Source organism: Drosophila nasuta, chromosome 3 (genome assembly GCF_023558535.2).
Source record: "Drosophila nasuta strain 15112-1781.00 chromosome 3, ASM2355853v1, whole genome shotgun sequence".
In the NCBI taxonomy this organism is placed as follows: Eukaryota; Metazoa; Arthropoda; class Insecta; order Diptera; family Drosophilidae; genus Drosophila; species Drosophila nasuta.
Window position 1 is genome coordinate 43,819,105 of NC_083457.1, and position 15,177 is coordinate 43,834,281.

At 41.5% G+C, this 15,177-nt stretch overlaps 5 protein-coding genes across 5 annotated transcripts; 2 read left to right on the forward strand and 3 right to left on the reverse strand.

Moving 5' to 3' along the window:
- Window positions 1-2,504: 2,504 nt before the first annotated feature.
- Window positions 2,505-4,724, forward strand: LOC132792504 (tektin-1). The gene is made up of 3 exons (XM_060801911.1): window positions 2,505-2,855; window positions 2,910-3,422; window positions 3,922-4,724. Exons 1-3 carry the CDS (start codon window positions 2,683-2,685, stop codon window positions 4,499-4,501), a joined length of 1,266 nt encoding a protein of 421 aa, XP_060657894.1. The 5' UTR covers window positions 2,505-2,682; the 3' UTR covers window positions 4,502-4,724.
- Window positions 4,725-5,532: 808 nt separating this feature from the next.
- Window positions 5,533-6,549, reverse strand: LOC132788250 (zinc finger protein kipf-like). The gene has a single exon (XM_060795582.1). It carries the CDS (start codon window positions 6,547-6,549, stop codon window positions 5,533-5,535), a length of 1,017 nt encoding a protein of 338 aa, XP_060651565.1.
- A 431-nt stretch (window positions 6,550-6,980) lies between these two features.
- LOC132788251 (zinc finger protein 570-like) lies at window positions 6,981-8,000 on the reverse strand. Its single transcript, XM_060795583.1, has one exon. The coding sequence runs from the start codon at window positions 7,998-8,000 to the stop codon at window positions 6,981-6,983; it is 1,020 nt and encodes a 339-aa protein (XP_060651566.1).
- A 645-nt stretch (window positions 8,001-8,645) lies between these two features.
- On the reverse strand, window positions 8,646-10,534 carry LOC132793536 (zinc finger protein 383-like). The gene has a single exon (XM_060803506.1). The coding sequence runs from the start codon at window positions 10,447-10,449 to the stop codon at window positions 8,869-8,871; it is 1,581 nt and encodes a 526-aa protein (XP_060659489.1). The 5' UTR covers window positions 10,450-10,534; the 3' UTR covers window positions 8,646-8,868.
- Window positions 10,535-10,942: 408 nt separating this feature from the next.
- On the forward strand, window positions 10,943-15,052 carry LOC132793534 (E3 ubiquitin-protein ligase Bre1). The gene is made up of 4 exons (XM_060803502.1): window positions 10,943-11,061; window positions 11,286-12,483; window positions 12,554-13,497; window positions 13,560-15,052. The coding sequence occupies exons 2-4, from the start codon at window positions 11,299-11,301 to the stop codon at window positions 14,668-14,670; spliced, it is 3,240 nt and encodes a 1,079-aa protein (XP_060659485.1). The 5' UTR covers window positions 10,943-11,061; window positions 11,286-11,298; the 3' UTR covers window positions 14,671-15,052.
- The last annotated feature ends 125 nt before the right edge of the window (window positions 15,053-15,177 follow it).

Below are 15,177 nucleotides of genomic sequence, written 5' to 3' on the forward strand. Positions count from 1 at the left end.
AAAAAAAAGAAAATATATTAAGAAAAGAAATACAAAGCAAAGATACAGTTACAGTTTGTATTCGTAGATAGCCAAGTTAAACAATTGAGACAAGAAACAGAACAGAAACAAAACAGAAAACAGCAACAAAATACCAAGAAGAACAACAAGATCACTTAGACAACACAGAGATGATGATAAATTGAAGATTTAGATTCTAGAATTACAATAATTGATAATAATTTAGCGATTTGTACAGAAACAGAAACGAAATAATAATTACACAACTCTAAACTAAAGTAAAGTAAACTAATTAAACGTTTGGGTGACTGACTCGAGCTATAATAACAAAGTAAAAAAAACAAGTTCACTGTTAATAATTCATTAAATTGCGATCAACACGCGATCACACGAAAACTGTATTTTGTCTGTACGTGTGTGTTTGTGTGAGGGTGGCAACTCTGGCAACGTATAATCACAGTTATTTTGTAAGAGAAGCGCCATGTTAACAACTAATTAAAGAGCGACTAATTAAAAGAACGTGTTCTAAATTGAATGATTCACCTCTAAAAAACAGAAGAACTCTTCTAACACGAAACACAACACACAAGGCCATAGAAAAGAAGTTTATTTTGGGGAGAAGAACTCTTAAAGACGTCGAAGCCAAACTGAAAGCAGATCACACACTCAAATCCAAATAACATAAAAACAAATAACGAAAGAAAACTATTGAAATGAGAACATCAACAGATCCTAGTTAATTAAATTGTACATTTTTATTATCATTAAGCTATAAGTGGATACAACAACAACAACAACTACACACACAAAACAAATACAAATACAAATATACATAATGCATGCATATGGATATGTAAATGTATATGTATAGATATAACATATGATGACAACAACAACAACAACAAATGTATATCGTAATAAATTCAAACTAATTTTACAAAAACAACAATGGCAACAACGATTCATTTACTAGTAATGCTGGTTTTCAGAAGGTGACAGTATACAAATTATGATATATTTTGATTTTTAGGAACAGGATTTTCTTTAAATTATGAATGAATGAAAGCATTATTAAAGTTTCTAGTTACAAAATAATCTCGGCACATAGATTTCATATTTTCTGCTTTCAGATATTCTAAAATATTTTTGTATATTATGAAATTTTAACAATGAAGATGAATGTACTACATTCTTAAAGATAAGGTTCTTAATTATTTTATTCTCAGTTATTTGGGATAATATGATTAATTTCAAATTATGCTTAAGCATTCTATCAGAAGTTCCATCAATTCATTAAAAAAAAACAAACAAATAGTATGCTAATCCTTAACCCACTTTATTTATCTGAAGTTTTTTTTTAGGTTTCACTTATGTATTTATTATTAAGTATTTTATATTTTTTCCAACAAAAAACATATTGCATTGATTTATAACTAAATATTTTTCATAAACTTTTTAGCCATGTGCTACTAACAATAATTTCTTAAGTTTCGACAACCAATTAAAATAATTTCTGAATAATTCTAGGCATTATATATAATATAATATATTTTTTCAATTTAAACTTTATTATTTTTACATGTTACCCTTGAATTCTTTCTTTCTTTATAGAATATATTTAATTTTAATTTAACATTTTATTCCTACTTTTCTTGGCCTGATTCGAACACATATGTATGTGAGCGCAGTCTAAAAATAGTTGAGTTGGTCAGTGCTGCTCAAACTGTGCCAAATGAATGCAAAATGGCGTCTAGTGCCACGCCCACGCAGTTGGGCGCCATTGATTAGCATGAATTAATGACAGCAGGCAGCACCAGAAGTTTTGCAAAGCCAAATGACAAGTGGGAAATGGGAAAATGGGCGAAATAGCGAATAGAGAAAAAGGTAAAAAGCGAAAGTATGTTAAACCAAACATAAATCGATCCGCAGCAGGAGTTGGAGTTGCTTGAAAGTCAGGCACAGCTATTTTTAACACTCGCGAGGCGCAAGAAACCGCAAGGACGCGGAAAAAGAAGAGGTGGAGGAGGGGGGAGGGGAAAGGGGAGACGTCGCGCCTGCCACCGTCAAAGGAGTTGCGAGTTCTGCAGTTTTGTTTTTTGGGAATCCGAATCGGTTGCGTTTGTGCTCAATTGGAATGGCAGGTGACAAAGGCAGCGACAGGCGAGCGAGAGAGAAAGAGAGGCAAACATATCATATAGCAACATATATATACTATATGTATATGTGTAGAGTCAGAGCATACATACAGCATAATAATAAAATACCGCTAGGCAACGGATAAATTCCTTAGCATGAATCGATTTAACTAACTGAAGCGAGGAGCGACCTGCAGGCGCTAAAAGGAGTAGGAGGAGGCGGAGTATCAATCGCACCAGCTGCAGCTGGCTCAGTAGCAATTGAAGTCGTTACAGATTCGGAACAGCGTCGCCAGGTAAAGAACTCACAAGCATTTATAGAAACTATACAATTTCTCTGGTTTCCCATTAGCAAAGTGTGCCATTTAAAGGATGTACTTATAAAAAACTAAATAAATATATTTTAACTTAAAAAAGAAAGACAATTCTATAATCACACACAAAGCTGTCTGCATTCGCATGACGTAACAACAGCTTACGCAATCTTTAAGATACATTTTTCTATTTGCATATACTACAGTTTGAGAGGCATTGAGTATCATCAAGCATGTTGCCGAATTTGAAGACGCGTCGCGTGTCCGGCCTTCAGCTGGCCGGCAAGCATCTGGGTCCCGTGGCCAAGTGTCCGCCCCGATACTCCGAGGAGGATTGGGACTACAACAACAAGATCAAGTTTCGCATCACCTGCGATCAGGAGAAGCTAGCCGAGCGCATTGTCGAGTAAGTAAAGCGAACTCTTGCACCTCATCATCTCTTTCATCGACTTTTGCTCAGGGAATCGCGTCGTGTGGTCGATGAGACTAAGGACACCACCAAGAATTGGCAACGTGAGGTGGAGCATCATATGCGTGAACGCACAAGCGAGATTCGCTTTCTGGTTGATGAACTGAATCGTCAGAAGAAGACCGCTATGCTAGAGGATGAGACGTTGAACACGTATCGCAATCGGGTGTTGAGTGCCATCGAATTCCTTAAGGAGAAATCTCTGGCCATTTGCAAGCAATGTCTCATTTTGCGCGAGGGTCGCATTGGTGTCGATCTCTGTGACGATGAGGTTGATCGTTCGCTACGTCGCGAACTGAAGGTCATCAAGGGCTGTCAGGGATTAGCCGACGCAGCGCTGAAGGAGGCCGAAGAGCAGATACGCAAGCTGCGTGCTGCGATGTATCTGCTGGATCAGGATTTGTCGGCCAAGGACAAGTCGCTGGCCATTGACGAGAAGAATCTGAAACTGAAGGACTTTCAGCATGATCTGGGCAAGGGACAGGATTTGTCCAAGCAGCACTGGTAGGTGGACGAGAATAGCAATTGAGTAATTTTGTCAAGGATTTATAGACCCTATTCATTTTCGAAAAATGGGGGAAAAGATATATTAGATTGGATAAAAGCGATGGGAGTAACAAGCAAAAGAAGAGATCTCCGATTTCAAAACGGAAACCCTTATGTTTTAAGTCCATCTTTTTATGTCCGTCTGTTGACCTACATCTTAGTATGAACGATAAGACAATTAAGGGAATTTTATTATTTCCCACACGATTCCAAACAAATAGAAACAAGCCCCTTCAAGGAACAATGGAATGTTAATATCTCTTACAAAATTCATAAAACATTCCATTACAAGCGTACCATATATAGAGGTCATTATTATTATTATATTAGGAAAGCAAAATCAATATTGAATTGTACGTCTACAATCTTTATTTCGACCTTCTGAACTGGTCTCTAGCAGTCAACACTTGACTGCAACTTTCTCATCCTTTTTACTCTTACTCTACTCTACTCACAGCCAATTCTCGCTGACCGAATGGCAGGCGCAAACCTACGAGAATCTGGAGGCCAACTCCAAGGCTTTAGTCTCCGCCGGACAGCTGCGGGCGTACATTGATCTGCTGCTCAAGCAGATCTGCGAGGACATGCAGAATCAAACGGATCGCACTAATGAGGCATTCGAACGTCGGATTGCGGAGACGAAGCACGTGAAGCAGTGTCTGGAGAACAAGCACAAGGACACCATGGATCACATCCATCAGGTGCAGCGCAACATGAACGAACTGGAGAAGGAGATGTCGGACAAGCAGCGTGCCATCACCCTGTGTCAGACCCGTCTCAGCAATCGGGCCCATCGTCCGGGTCTCGAGTTGACGTGCGACATGGTCCAGGATGCGCTGTACAATGAGCTGCAGGCACTGAAGGCTTCGGTGTGCAAACTGAATCAGAAACTGAATGAGAACAAGGCATCGATGCGGTATCTGATGCATGTCCAGGTCATGCAGGAGGAGGAGATCAACATCAAGGCGAACACTTGCAAGATTGACGAGGTCGATTGCATGACCTTGCGCCAGGCCCTTAAATACGCGTCGTTCTAGTTGCCCCTCCCCCTCCATCTTTACCCACTCTAATTGTGCCCCACAAGTCAGCAGACTCCCTGAAACACACACACACTGAATGTCACCTCTCCACACACTCCAATCTAAATCAAATTACATGTGCATTAATCCTCGTTCAATCCAGAATACGAAATTATATCCAAGAACATTGTGTACATGTTTAATAAATTGCAATTCACTTCGAGTTCGCATTATGCAAATACTTCTTATGTCTATTTTCTTTTACTTTCCCCCTACTTTTCCCTTTTTTCTTTTATTGCGGATTTTATCCATCGATTTATGCTGCTTGTCACGTCATACGAAACTTTCTTTCGCCCCGAATTGGAGCAGTTTTTTTTTCATATTTATAGACTATCCGGAAAGCTGCTGGTCGAAAGACCTAAATACTTATTGCAAATTTCATCGATTAAGATTAACATTTATATATTTCAGGTAAGTATTTATTGCAATGTATTTTTGGATTTCAATTATTTTAATTTTAATAGTTACTCATTTACTTATTAAGAAAGGAATGAGCAAAATTAATTATCGTACAGTTTATGACTAAAACTCTAAAATTAATACAAAAAATATCATATAGCAGATAAGGAATATTATTGTTTCTAAATACGTAACCTTAAATAACCAAGAAATTTAGTGTTTATTAACCTCAAGTTATTCAGAAATGTTTAATGAAATTAAACTCGTCAAAAGCTAAGAATGACTAAAATTTTTTGTCAAATACAGATTATATAATTATTCTATTTGTCGAAAAATTCAATATAAACCTTTAACTATGGCGATCCCTTATTATTTTCTCATTATTGTACAAATAATGAGTTAAATTACTTTTTATTGAACCAGTCTATTTGGTTTTTTTTTATAATCAAGTAACATTCAAGTGTCCTTAAATTGAATAAAAACTTATAAAAGTATAAGAATGTCAATTAAAAAACGAAAAATAAAGGAAAGTGAAAACTAAATAATGTTGACTAATTTATGTAAAATCGAAAAGTCAGTAAAGATCATTCCTATGTAGGACTTGAAGTGTTTATATACAAGTGTGCGTTCCTTAGCTCGTTGTGGGCAGGCAGACAGATGTGCTTCTTGAATCCCAGATTGCTGCGAAACTCCTTGGAGCAATCCGAGCACTTGTAGGGACGCTTTCCGGTATGCAGACTCATGTGCTCATCGCGATGCTGCTTGCGGGCAAATGTCTTGGGACATTCTGAACACTTGAATGGATTCGCAGTGTGCTCGTTGCGAATGTGCAAATTGAGAAACGATCGCTTTGCGAATTTCTCCTCGCAGTAGCGACAACGGAACGGTTTCATGACATCTTTATGCGACTTCAGGTGCTCATGTAGTTTCTCCATTTCAAAGAATTCCTTGCTACAACTTCTGCATTTGTAGATTTTACCCGAGAGTTTTGTCGTCTTGCCCAATGGTATTGCCGTACCTCCGCACCATTTCATTGTCGTGACTGGCGTTGATTGATTGACTCTCTTGTTAATGTCCTCCACTGTTTTGACCGCCAGACAAGGTGAAGCACTCGCTTTGTTCTGGGCAGGCTGCAAGCATTTCTCAGGTGGCAGCAAGAAGTCATCATCGTCCTCCAAGGTGGCGTTGTCTGGTGCATCACCTGAATCCATTTCACTTTTCACCTTTACGGGTGGCAGCAAGAAGTCATCATCGTCCTTCAAGGACGCATTGCCTGGTGCATCATATGAATCAATTTCCTTTTCCAGCTTCACAATGCTCAAGTCAGGTTGCTGGTTAATTCCACTGCAGCTGGGCTTGCTCAGCATTTCCATAAAGAGATTATAACTCTGTTCGCTTATACGCTTAAAGCGAAACGCATTTTTACATTCTTGAACGCAGCTTGAACAAATTTTCTTTGGCAGCAAATCATTCTTGTCCACCTTACAGGCAATGCACTCTATCAGCATTTCGAGAAGACTTGGTTCCTCTGCTGTTGATTTCTTCTCCTCGAATATATCCACAAGATCATAGGATTCATCCATGCAAAGGCGACATACTGCTGCCATTTTCGCGTGCGAATTAAAGCTAAATTACTTAGATGTTGCTCCGTTTGTTTATGTTTTGCACTTGTCAAAGCTATCGAAATCTAGTGTTGGTAAAGCACTTTAGATTTATCTACGATAAATTCGCAAGCAAAAAAGTTATCAAGTTATTTAAAATCAGTGTTGTCGACAAAATAACAACAGGCCCTTTTACGAATATTTTGTGGTTTAGTGGTATTTCACCTTGACCAAAAACACAAACATTAATTTCAATTGTAATAATAATGGTCTGAGTCACGTTTGAGCTGCTATCTGTTATCGTTAATTTCAAACTCAAGTTATCGAAAACCAGTGCTTGTAAAATAACAGCTAATTCACAAATTGATTGCAATTTTATCCATTTATGTTTATTAATATTAGAAAGTATTTTACATTTACAATATATATAATTACAATTATAATACGCCTTCTCCTCGGTGAGTGAGCAAGTGGTACTCCACATGCTGTTTCTTCTTGAACGCCTTGTCGCAATGCGGACACTTATGCGGACGCTCGCCTGTATGGACGAGGATATGATAAGCGAGCATGTGCTTGTGAGCAAAGGACATCGGACAGTATGGACACTTGTATGGCGAATGGATGCGCATGTGTTTTTGTAGACTCGGCAACTGGCCAAAGGGTTTTAAGCAGTGCGGACATTCATAACTACGACGGGCTGGAGCATGAGAGCGTGAATGCAGTTTTAAATTCTCTTCGGTGCTAAATAGTTTCAGACATTTGGCACACTCGAATCTCAGCTCCACATAATGAGTGTGATGCAGGTGCTCGTCGAGCTCTTCATGGTGGGCAAAGGATTTGGGGCAGTGTCGGCACTTGTATGGCGTCACGCCATGAGATCGAAGGTGTGTCTGAAGCGCGAGGCGTTCGTTGAAAGCTCGAGGACAATGGATACATTTGAAGGTCTGGACTACCTCTTTCAGCGTTATTGTCTTGTGTGTGTCGCTCAACAGACTCCTCACAGAAAGTCCTTTGTCATGGGACTCGTCATCTATGTGGTCAGCTGACGTATTGATGCTCCTTATCGACGATATGGTTAATGTTTTTCCATTCGGTCTTTTCACCTCACCAGTTTCAGGCACTTCTACTTTAATAGGACTCGTATCAATTGGATGCTCGACAACTTGGGACTGTGCGGCAATGAGCTGCTTCTGCTTGTTATGCATCTCCCAGAAACTCTTATGACTCTGCTCGCATTTCCGCTTGAATCGATAGGCATTTTTTGTTTCAATCACACAGGTCAAGCAAATCATCTTTGGCAGCGGATCATCCGGCTTCACTTCACAGCCCACGCACTCGGTTAGCATTTCCGCTAGACTGGGCTCCTTCGATAACATTAATATTGGCTCCACAAATAGCTCCATCAGCGTAACAACGCTACTCATACAAACTCTGCACGCTTTTTTCTCCACGTCCATTCTCTAATATTTTCACAAGCAAACTAAAGAATACACAGGTAAGCTGTCGAAAGTACTATCGATAATATCGATGGTAAGGTTTCATTTCGTAGTCGATGGTTTTTCAACTATCGGTATAATATCGATTTAGTGGAGTGCGATGGATTTTTATTGCAATTTTTCTTGAAGTTAAATCTTTAAAGAAATTGAAAACTAAATATTAATTTTAAACATTAATGAGACTTTAAATTCATTTATAAAATACAATGCGAATATAAACAAAGATTATTATTCAAATTTAATTTTATAAGCATGTACCTATTTTTTTTTCTATTTTTGACCCTTTATGCCAAAAATAAAAAATTATGCTTACGAAGTTTATTTTTTTTTTATTTACCAATTACTATATATATTTTGTATATCAATAGAAAAATCGATAGTATCGATTATTTCAACATGACTTGGATTGTCGTGTGATTTTTATAGATTACTCATCAATAAAAAATATTTAAAAAATAGAATATAAAATTGATTCATGATTAGTTAATATTAAATATATTTATAGCTTCTATTTATTTTTAAATTAATTTTGCTGATTGCAAATGTATGAAAAAATAATTTCAGCAAGTCTTTTATATGAATTCCTTTAACTGATTTACTATGCACAGCCAAACTTTAAAAACTAGGGAGTCTGCAATTTCAAAATGAATATGACAAGCTTTTAGATGGCAATATTCTAAGGGTGTGCAATTCAAATCTTATTTAATTATATTTTATTTATTTATTCAATTAAAGAAAATTACCTAATATGTATTTCTTACATTGTAATCTTATCGGTGAAATTTGTCCATGCTATTCAAATTTGTATGAAGGGTCACATTTAACCAGACTATGATAATTCTTTTTTTTCTACCGGGCTGAGCGTTTTGGGATGAATGCGCAGATGCATCTCCAGATTCGCAGGATGATTAAATGTTTTTTCACAATGTGGACAGCCAAATGGACGTTCAACGGAGTGAGTACGCATATGGGATTGTAGATTCCCATTCCTTTTAAAGGCTTTCGGACAATGCGGACACGGGAAGCGATTCTCTTCGCCATGCATATGGTGCATATGTTGCTTGAGCTGCTGGTCCAGCAAGAACTCCTTGGAACAAATGGGACATTCGATAGGTCGATCCGTGGCATGAGTACGCAGATGTAACTCCAGAGCTGAACTGGTGTGACAAACTTTGGAGCAACGTATACATGTGTAGGGATGATATTCGTCAGTGCTGTGCTCCAGGAGATGCTCAGTCAGCTTAGCCAACTCAGTGAATTTTTTATCACAAGTGCCACATCGATGAAACTTCTGTTCATTGCATTTCTCCACGCGAGACTGACTCGTTTCAGCACCTCCTGAGGATTCTTGAGGCTTGGGCTTTGGCTTCCTTTCCCAGTTACGCATTTGAAGACTTTCCTCTATTTTCCTTCTTTTTATTCTCGCCATTTCTATTGCGACCGATCGACTGCTCATCGCATTCTTTTGTTGGTTCCTCTTGTGAAAAATGGCGATATGGTCGCTAAGATCAGACTGCCCTGTAAATGTCCTAGGACAATGTGGACATATCAGTGTACTTCCAGCTCCAGCGTGGAGCCGAACATGGGCATTTAGAAGCGAACGCTTAGCAAATTTCTGTTCACAGTAGCGACAACGGAATGCTTGCAACATGGCTTGATGCCCCTTAAGGTGTTGGTTCAGCTTCTCCAAGTGAACGTACTTCATTTTACATAGATGGCAATAATAATAAGCTCTATCCGTGCTCGTTGTATTTGGTGTTGTAGGTTCGATCGTCTTGGTTATGTTCTGAGCAACCTCGGAACTTGAGGTGCTTGCAGCTGTTTGTAAACGATCATCAGGTTCATTAGTTTGATCATCGTTGTTTTCTGCTGGATCCACAGCTGGCTGCAAGTTGTCGCCAGCTATGTATGTGTCTTCAACCTTAATATCGTCATCGATTTTAAGATTTTCATTGACCACAGATGAATGTAAGTTATCCTCAGCTATAGAAGGGGGTTCTACTTTAACTTGAACTTTGTGATCATCTGGCTGAAAGTTGTCTGCAGACATCCAGGTACTTTGCACCATATCCACATCTTCATCAAATTTCTCGATTTTCACACAGCTCAAGTCCACATTGTTCCTTGTGGATTGTGCATTTTGAGATTCGGCTATTTCCTCGTCCAGCAATTCCATAAACAATTGATAACTCTCTTCGCAAATGCGCCTAAAGCGAAATGCATTTAGACAGGAGTCGACACAGCTCGAGCAAATCTTCTTTGGCAGCGGATCATTTTTCTCCACTTTGTGGATAATGCACTCGTTTAGCATTTCCACCAGACTCGGTTCTTTGGCTGTTGCATTCCTCTCCTCAAATATGTCCAGATGGGAGTCGGATTCGACCATACAAATCCGACAGACATTTGCCATACTTGCTTGCTGTCAGATGTTAAATAAGTTTACCAAATGTTTTGGTTTACTTTTGTTTATTGTTCAATTATCGATAAGTTGTACCTTGTTATCGAAGCTATCGAAAACCAGTGTTGGTCAGCATTGCCGCCTGGGTGCCTTTATTCAGGTTAAATCAGACAGTTTTTGAAGTGTGACATCTAGCCATTTAAGTAGATTGATAAGGATTTATTCAGAGTGAAATATTGTAATTTAATCTAAGAGCATCTCTACATCGACCACAAGAGCTAGCTAAATCTCAGTATGGTGATACTTAAACGGCCTAGTAATAATTTTAGTGTACAAATACTGTCTGTTGTTTCTTTGATATGCCTAAAAATTATAGAAAAAAATCAGGCATAATGTTTTTTTTTTTATAAAAAATAATATTAGTATTTAGTTTTATTAACGTCGATGCTTGCCATAAATATCGATATTTTGAATATTTAAAATATCGATGTATCGTTTATTTCTATCGATGTTTGTCCATGTCTAACAACAACAGCTAAAAGAAAAAAACTTTAGAATTCTGCCGCTTTGTTGAGTTATTAATTAATGAATGTGAAGCTAATAGTGTACAAATCACAAGTTAAGGTAAGTCTTATAGACCAAGCATGTACGATTTTCAGATGTGCGACCAGCTGGCCGGTTGGGAAGTATTCCAATATTCCAATTGGGCAGCGTCCGGCGACCAAAAGAGAGAAAAAAATATGGAGTACAGCCACAGCCACGAAACTCGCAAAATCAATAATAGCGGCGAAATTAACAGAAAAACTAAAATACATTTTGTGTGCATTACATTATTGTGTGTTTTACAGTTTAGGTAACAAAATGTCAAAACGCAGCGCTGATGATGCCAGCGGCGCCGGCAGCGGCGGCAGCAGTTGTTTGGCGGCTGCAGCGGCCGCTGGTCAGCCGCCCATCAAGAAGGTGCACTTCGAGCCGCATCTGATTGGTCCGGTGTCCACGCTGGAGGAGTTGGACATCAAAGTGCTGGAGTTTCAGAACAAGAAACTCGCCCAACGCATCGAGCAGCGAATGCGGTGTGAGGCAGAGTTGCGGCATCGCATCGAACAGCTGGAGAAGCGTCAGACGCAGGACGATGCAGTTCTCAATGTAGTGAATAGGTATTGGAATCAATTGAACGAGGATATAAGGGTGCTGCTGCAACGTTTCGATGCCGAAACCGCCGACGAGCTGGAGAATAAGAATGAAAATGAGGTGACCACCTCGTTTCTCACACAACTCTCCACATGGGACAAGGAGGAACTGGACGAAAAACTGGCGAATCGGGTGCAAGTGTCGAAGCGTGCAGTCGCTAAAATTGTCCAGGTTATTGATAGGTTAATGCAACGCAATGAGAAGATAACGCTTGTTTTGAAAGGTGATGCAACAGCGGCAAGTTCTGGGGCTGCCAATGATGATGAGCAACAGTCGAACAGCGCTGGAGCGGAGGGAAATGCGGCGGCAACAGCAGCAGCAACGGCTGCCGCACTCGAGGAGACGCTGAAGCAAACGCACATCGAGATTATGACCGAGAATCGCGCCCTGCAGAATCTGAATACGTCGTTGCACGAAAAATTCCACACGATGTCGCTGAAAATGAAGGAATATCAGGATGCACTCACCGCCAAGGAGACGGAGAATGCTGAGCTCAAGAATCAAATCGATGAGCTGCAATATGATCTCGAGAAGATCCATTGCCGCAACGATAAGCTGGAGAACCACTTGGCCGAGGCCATTGAGAAGCTGAAAGCGTATCATCAAATCTACGGTGATCCCAACAAGAGCAGCAACAGCACGAAGACGCCCAGCACGGGAACAGGATCGGGCGGCGGTGGTGGAGGTGGAGGAGGAGGCAGCGCCACAACCAATGTGAATAGTCAGCATTTGGAGGAGCTGCAAAAGGAGCTCGAAGAGCATCGCGAATTAGCCAATAATCGCTTGCAGGAACTGGACAAATTGCATGCGACACATCGCGAAACGCTGAAGGAGGTGGAAAAACTTAAAATGGATGTAAGTGGACAGTAAGGATTAGCAATAGTTTATATTTTACTTAACAACTATTCTTTTCTTTATTGTGTAGATACGACAGCTGCCCGAATCGGTGATTGTGGAGACCACAGAGTACAAATGTCTGCAGTCGCAATTCTCGGTGCTGTACAACGAATCCATGCAGATCAAAACGATGCTGGACGAGACACGCAATCAGCTGCAGAACAGCAAGAATCAGCATCTCCGCCAGATCGAGGTGATGGAGAGCGAAGAGCTCATCGCCCAGAAGAAGGTGCGCAGCGAGATGATACAGATGGAAGACATGCTCGCCGTTATACGCAAGGAGTACGAGGCATTGCGCATCGATTTCGAGCAGAACATGGCCGCCAATGAGCAGACGGCGCCCATCAATCGCGAGATGCGACATCTGATCACATCGCTGCAGAATCATAATGGTCAGCTGAAGGGCGAAGTGCAGCGGTATAAGCGCAAGTATAAAGACATCTCCACTGATCATGTGAAGCTGCGCAAGGAGCTGGACGATGCGCTGGCCAAGATCGAGGGCAGCAAGCAGCAACAACAATCGGTGGGCACGGCAACAGGCGATGACATCAAGCAAGAGTCCAGCAATGTCAACATCAAGGAGGAGAATGCCAGCAACTCCTCGGCGGGAGGCGTTGGAGGCGGCAGCGGTGGTGGCTCAATGTGCCAAACAAATGCAGGCAGCTGCAGCGGCGATGCGAATATTGCTATCAAGGAGGAGAATTGCGCCAGCGCTGAGGATGAGCTCGAGGAGGAGGCTAGCAAGGATGTCAAGGATCCTGCGATCAAGCAAGAGAAGATCTCCGCCAGCGAAGCAACGCCTTCCGAAAAGAAAGACTCTCCGGGACCAGCGAATGCAACAGCAGCGGGAGCAACGGGAGCCACAGCTGGGAATGCTGGGAAGAACGAGAAGGACACCAAGGAGGGCGTCAAAGGCAAGGATGTGAAGGCCGTGGAGAGCGAAACGGTGCGGGATCTAAAGGCGCAACTAAAGTGAGTATTGAAGAACGTCTGAAATTTCAAAGCAAACTTATAAATTTAACTTTCCTATACAGAAAAGCGTTAAATGATCAGAAGGAGATGAAACTGTTGCTGGACATGTACAAAGGCGTCTCGAAGGATCAGCGCGATAAAGTGCAACTGATGGCCACCGAGAAGAAGCTGCGCTCCGAGATCGAGGAGCTGCGCCAGCAGCTCAAGAAGCTGCAGGAGAGCAAACGGGAAGAGCGCAAGAAACTCGCTGACGAGGAGGCGCTGCGTAAGATCAAACAGCTGGAGGAGCAAAAGTATGAGCTTCAAAAGCAGGTGGCCAATCACAAACCCACCGAGAATTCCTGGGGCGGAGCACCAGGCGCCGGCGGACCCGGCGGTGGCAACTACACGCGTCCCTTTGTCGGTTCGCACGAGGAGGAGGCGCTGCTCAATGAGATGGAGGTGACGGGTCAAGCATTCGAGGACATGCAGGAGCAGAACTCCCGCCTCATACAGCAACTACGAGAAAAGGACGATGCGAATTTCAAGCTGATGTCGGAGCGCATCAAGGCGAATCAATTGCATAAATTGCTGCGGGAAGAGAAGACGGTGCTGGAGGATCAAATGGCAACGGCGACAACGCAAATCGATGCCATGCACATTGTGCTGCGCAAGCTGGAGGAGAAGGAGCGCAGCTTACAGGCCACCGTGGCATCCATTGAGAAGGAGTTGATGTTGCGTCAGCAGGCGATGGAGATGCACAAGCGCAAGGCGATTGAATCGGCGCAATCGGCAGCGGATCTCAAGCTGCATCTGGAAAAGTATCATGCCCAAATGAAGGAGGCACAACAGGTGGTCGCCGAGAAAACCAGTTCGTTGGAGGCGGAGGCCTACAAAACAAAGCGGCTGCAGGAGGAGTTGGCGCAATTCAAGCGAAAGGCGGAGCGCATGAAGAAAATGGAAATGTCGGGCACAACCATCGATGAGGTGATGATCGAGGAGATTCGCGAGTACAAGGAGACCCTGACGTGCCCCTCGTGCAAGGTGAAGCGCAAGGATGCGGTGCTCTCCAAATGCTTCCATGTCTTCTGCTACGACTGCCTGCGGACCCGCTACGAGACGCGTCAGCGCAAATGCCCCAAATGTAACTGCGCGTTCGGCGCCAACGATTACCATAGGTTATATCTGCAGTAAGGTGGAGAAGAGGATCTGGAGAAGGAGAGGAGGAGCAGTAGGAGCAGTTTACATACCAAGCAGTTAGCCAGCCAGCTAATCCCATTATGAGCATATTATCTATGTACTATTAGTAATATATAAATATTTTTGTTTAAGTGTCCGCCAGAGCGTGACTTTAACCCAACCCCCACACAACCCCCAATCCATCAACCGCCTAGCCTTGGTATCCTTTATATACCTTGTGTGCGGCATTTATTGAAAAAAATCCTTCCTTCGCTTCTCATAATTCGATGAGTTTCGAGTGATATTCTCCCGGGTTTTTTATGTAGCTTCTAGATTGAAAACTAAATCGTACGAACTAATAAATGGCTAAAAAAAATTTACAAAACAAATTCAGTCTTTAAATCTACGAACTATTATGGGCACCACTGTTTCTACAGCCTTGTGTGGTATTTATAGCGAGCGCAATGTGCAGCCACACTGTTAACCGGCTTCTGTTAACAGCAGCAGCTGCGGCGAATGTTA

Excerpts from the sequence above, each read along its gene's own strand:
- LOC132792504 (XM_060801911.1), top strand. The coding sequence starts at position 2,683 with ATGTTGCCGAATTTGAAGACGCGTCGCGTGTCCGGCCTTCAGCTGGCC. Across the intron at positions 2,856-2,909 it reads CTAGCCGAGCGCATTGTCGA|GGAATCGCGTCGTGTGGTCG; the intron begins GTAAGTAAAGCG and ends ACTTTTGCTCAG. Across the intron at positions 3,423-3,921 it reads GATTTGTCCAAGCAGCACTG|CCAATTCTCGCTGACCGAAT; the intron begins GTAGGTGGACGA and ends CTCTACTCACAG.
- LOC132788250 (XM_060795582.1), bottom strand. The coding sequence starts at position 6,549 with ATGGCAGCAGTATGTCGCCTTTGCATGGATGAATCCTATGATCTTGTG.
- LOC132788251 (XM_060795583.1), bottom strand. The coding sequence starts at position 8,000 with ATGGACGTGGAGAAAAAAGCGTGCAGAGTTTGTATGAGTAGCGTTGTT.
- LOC132793536 (XM_060803506.1), bottom strand. The coding sequence starts at position 10,449 with ATGGCAAATGTCTGTCGGATTTGTATGGTCGAATCCGACTCCCATCTG.
- LOC132793534 (XM_060803502.1), top strand. The coding sequence starts at position 11,299 with ATGTCAAAACGCAGCGCTGATGATGCCAGCGGCGCCGGCAGCGGCGGC. Across the intron at positions 12,484-12,553 it reads TGGAAAAACTTAAAATGGAT|ATACGACAGCTGCCCGAATC; the intron begins GTAAGTGGACAG and ends TTTATTGTGTAG. Across the intron at positions 13,498-13,559 it reads GATCTAAAGGCGCAACTAAA|AAAAGCGTTAAATGATCAGA; the intron begins GTGAGTATTGAA and ends TTTCCTATACAG.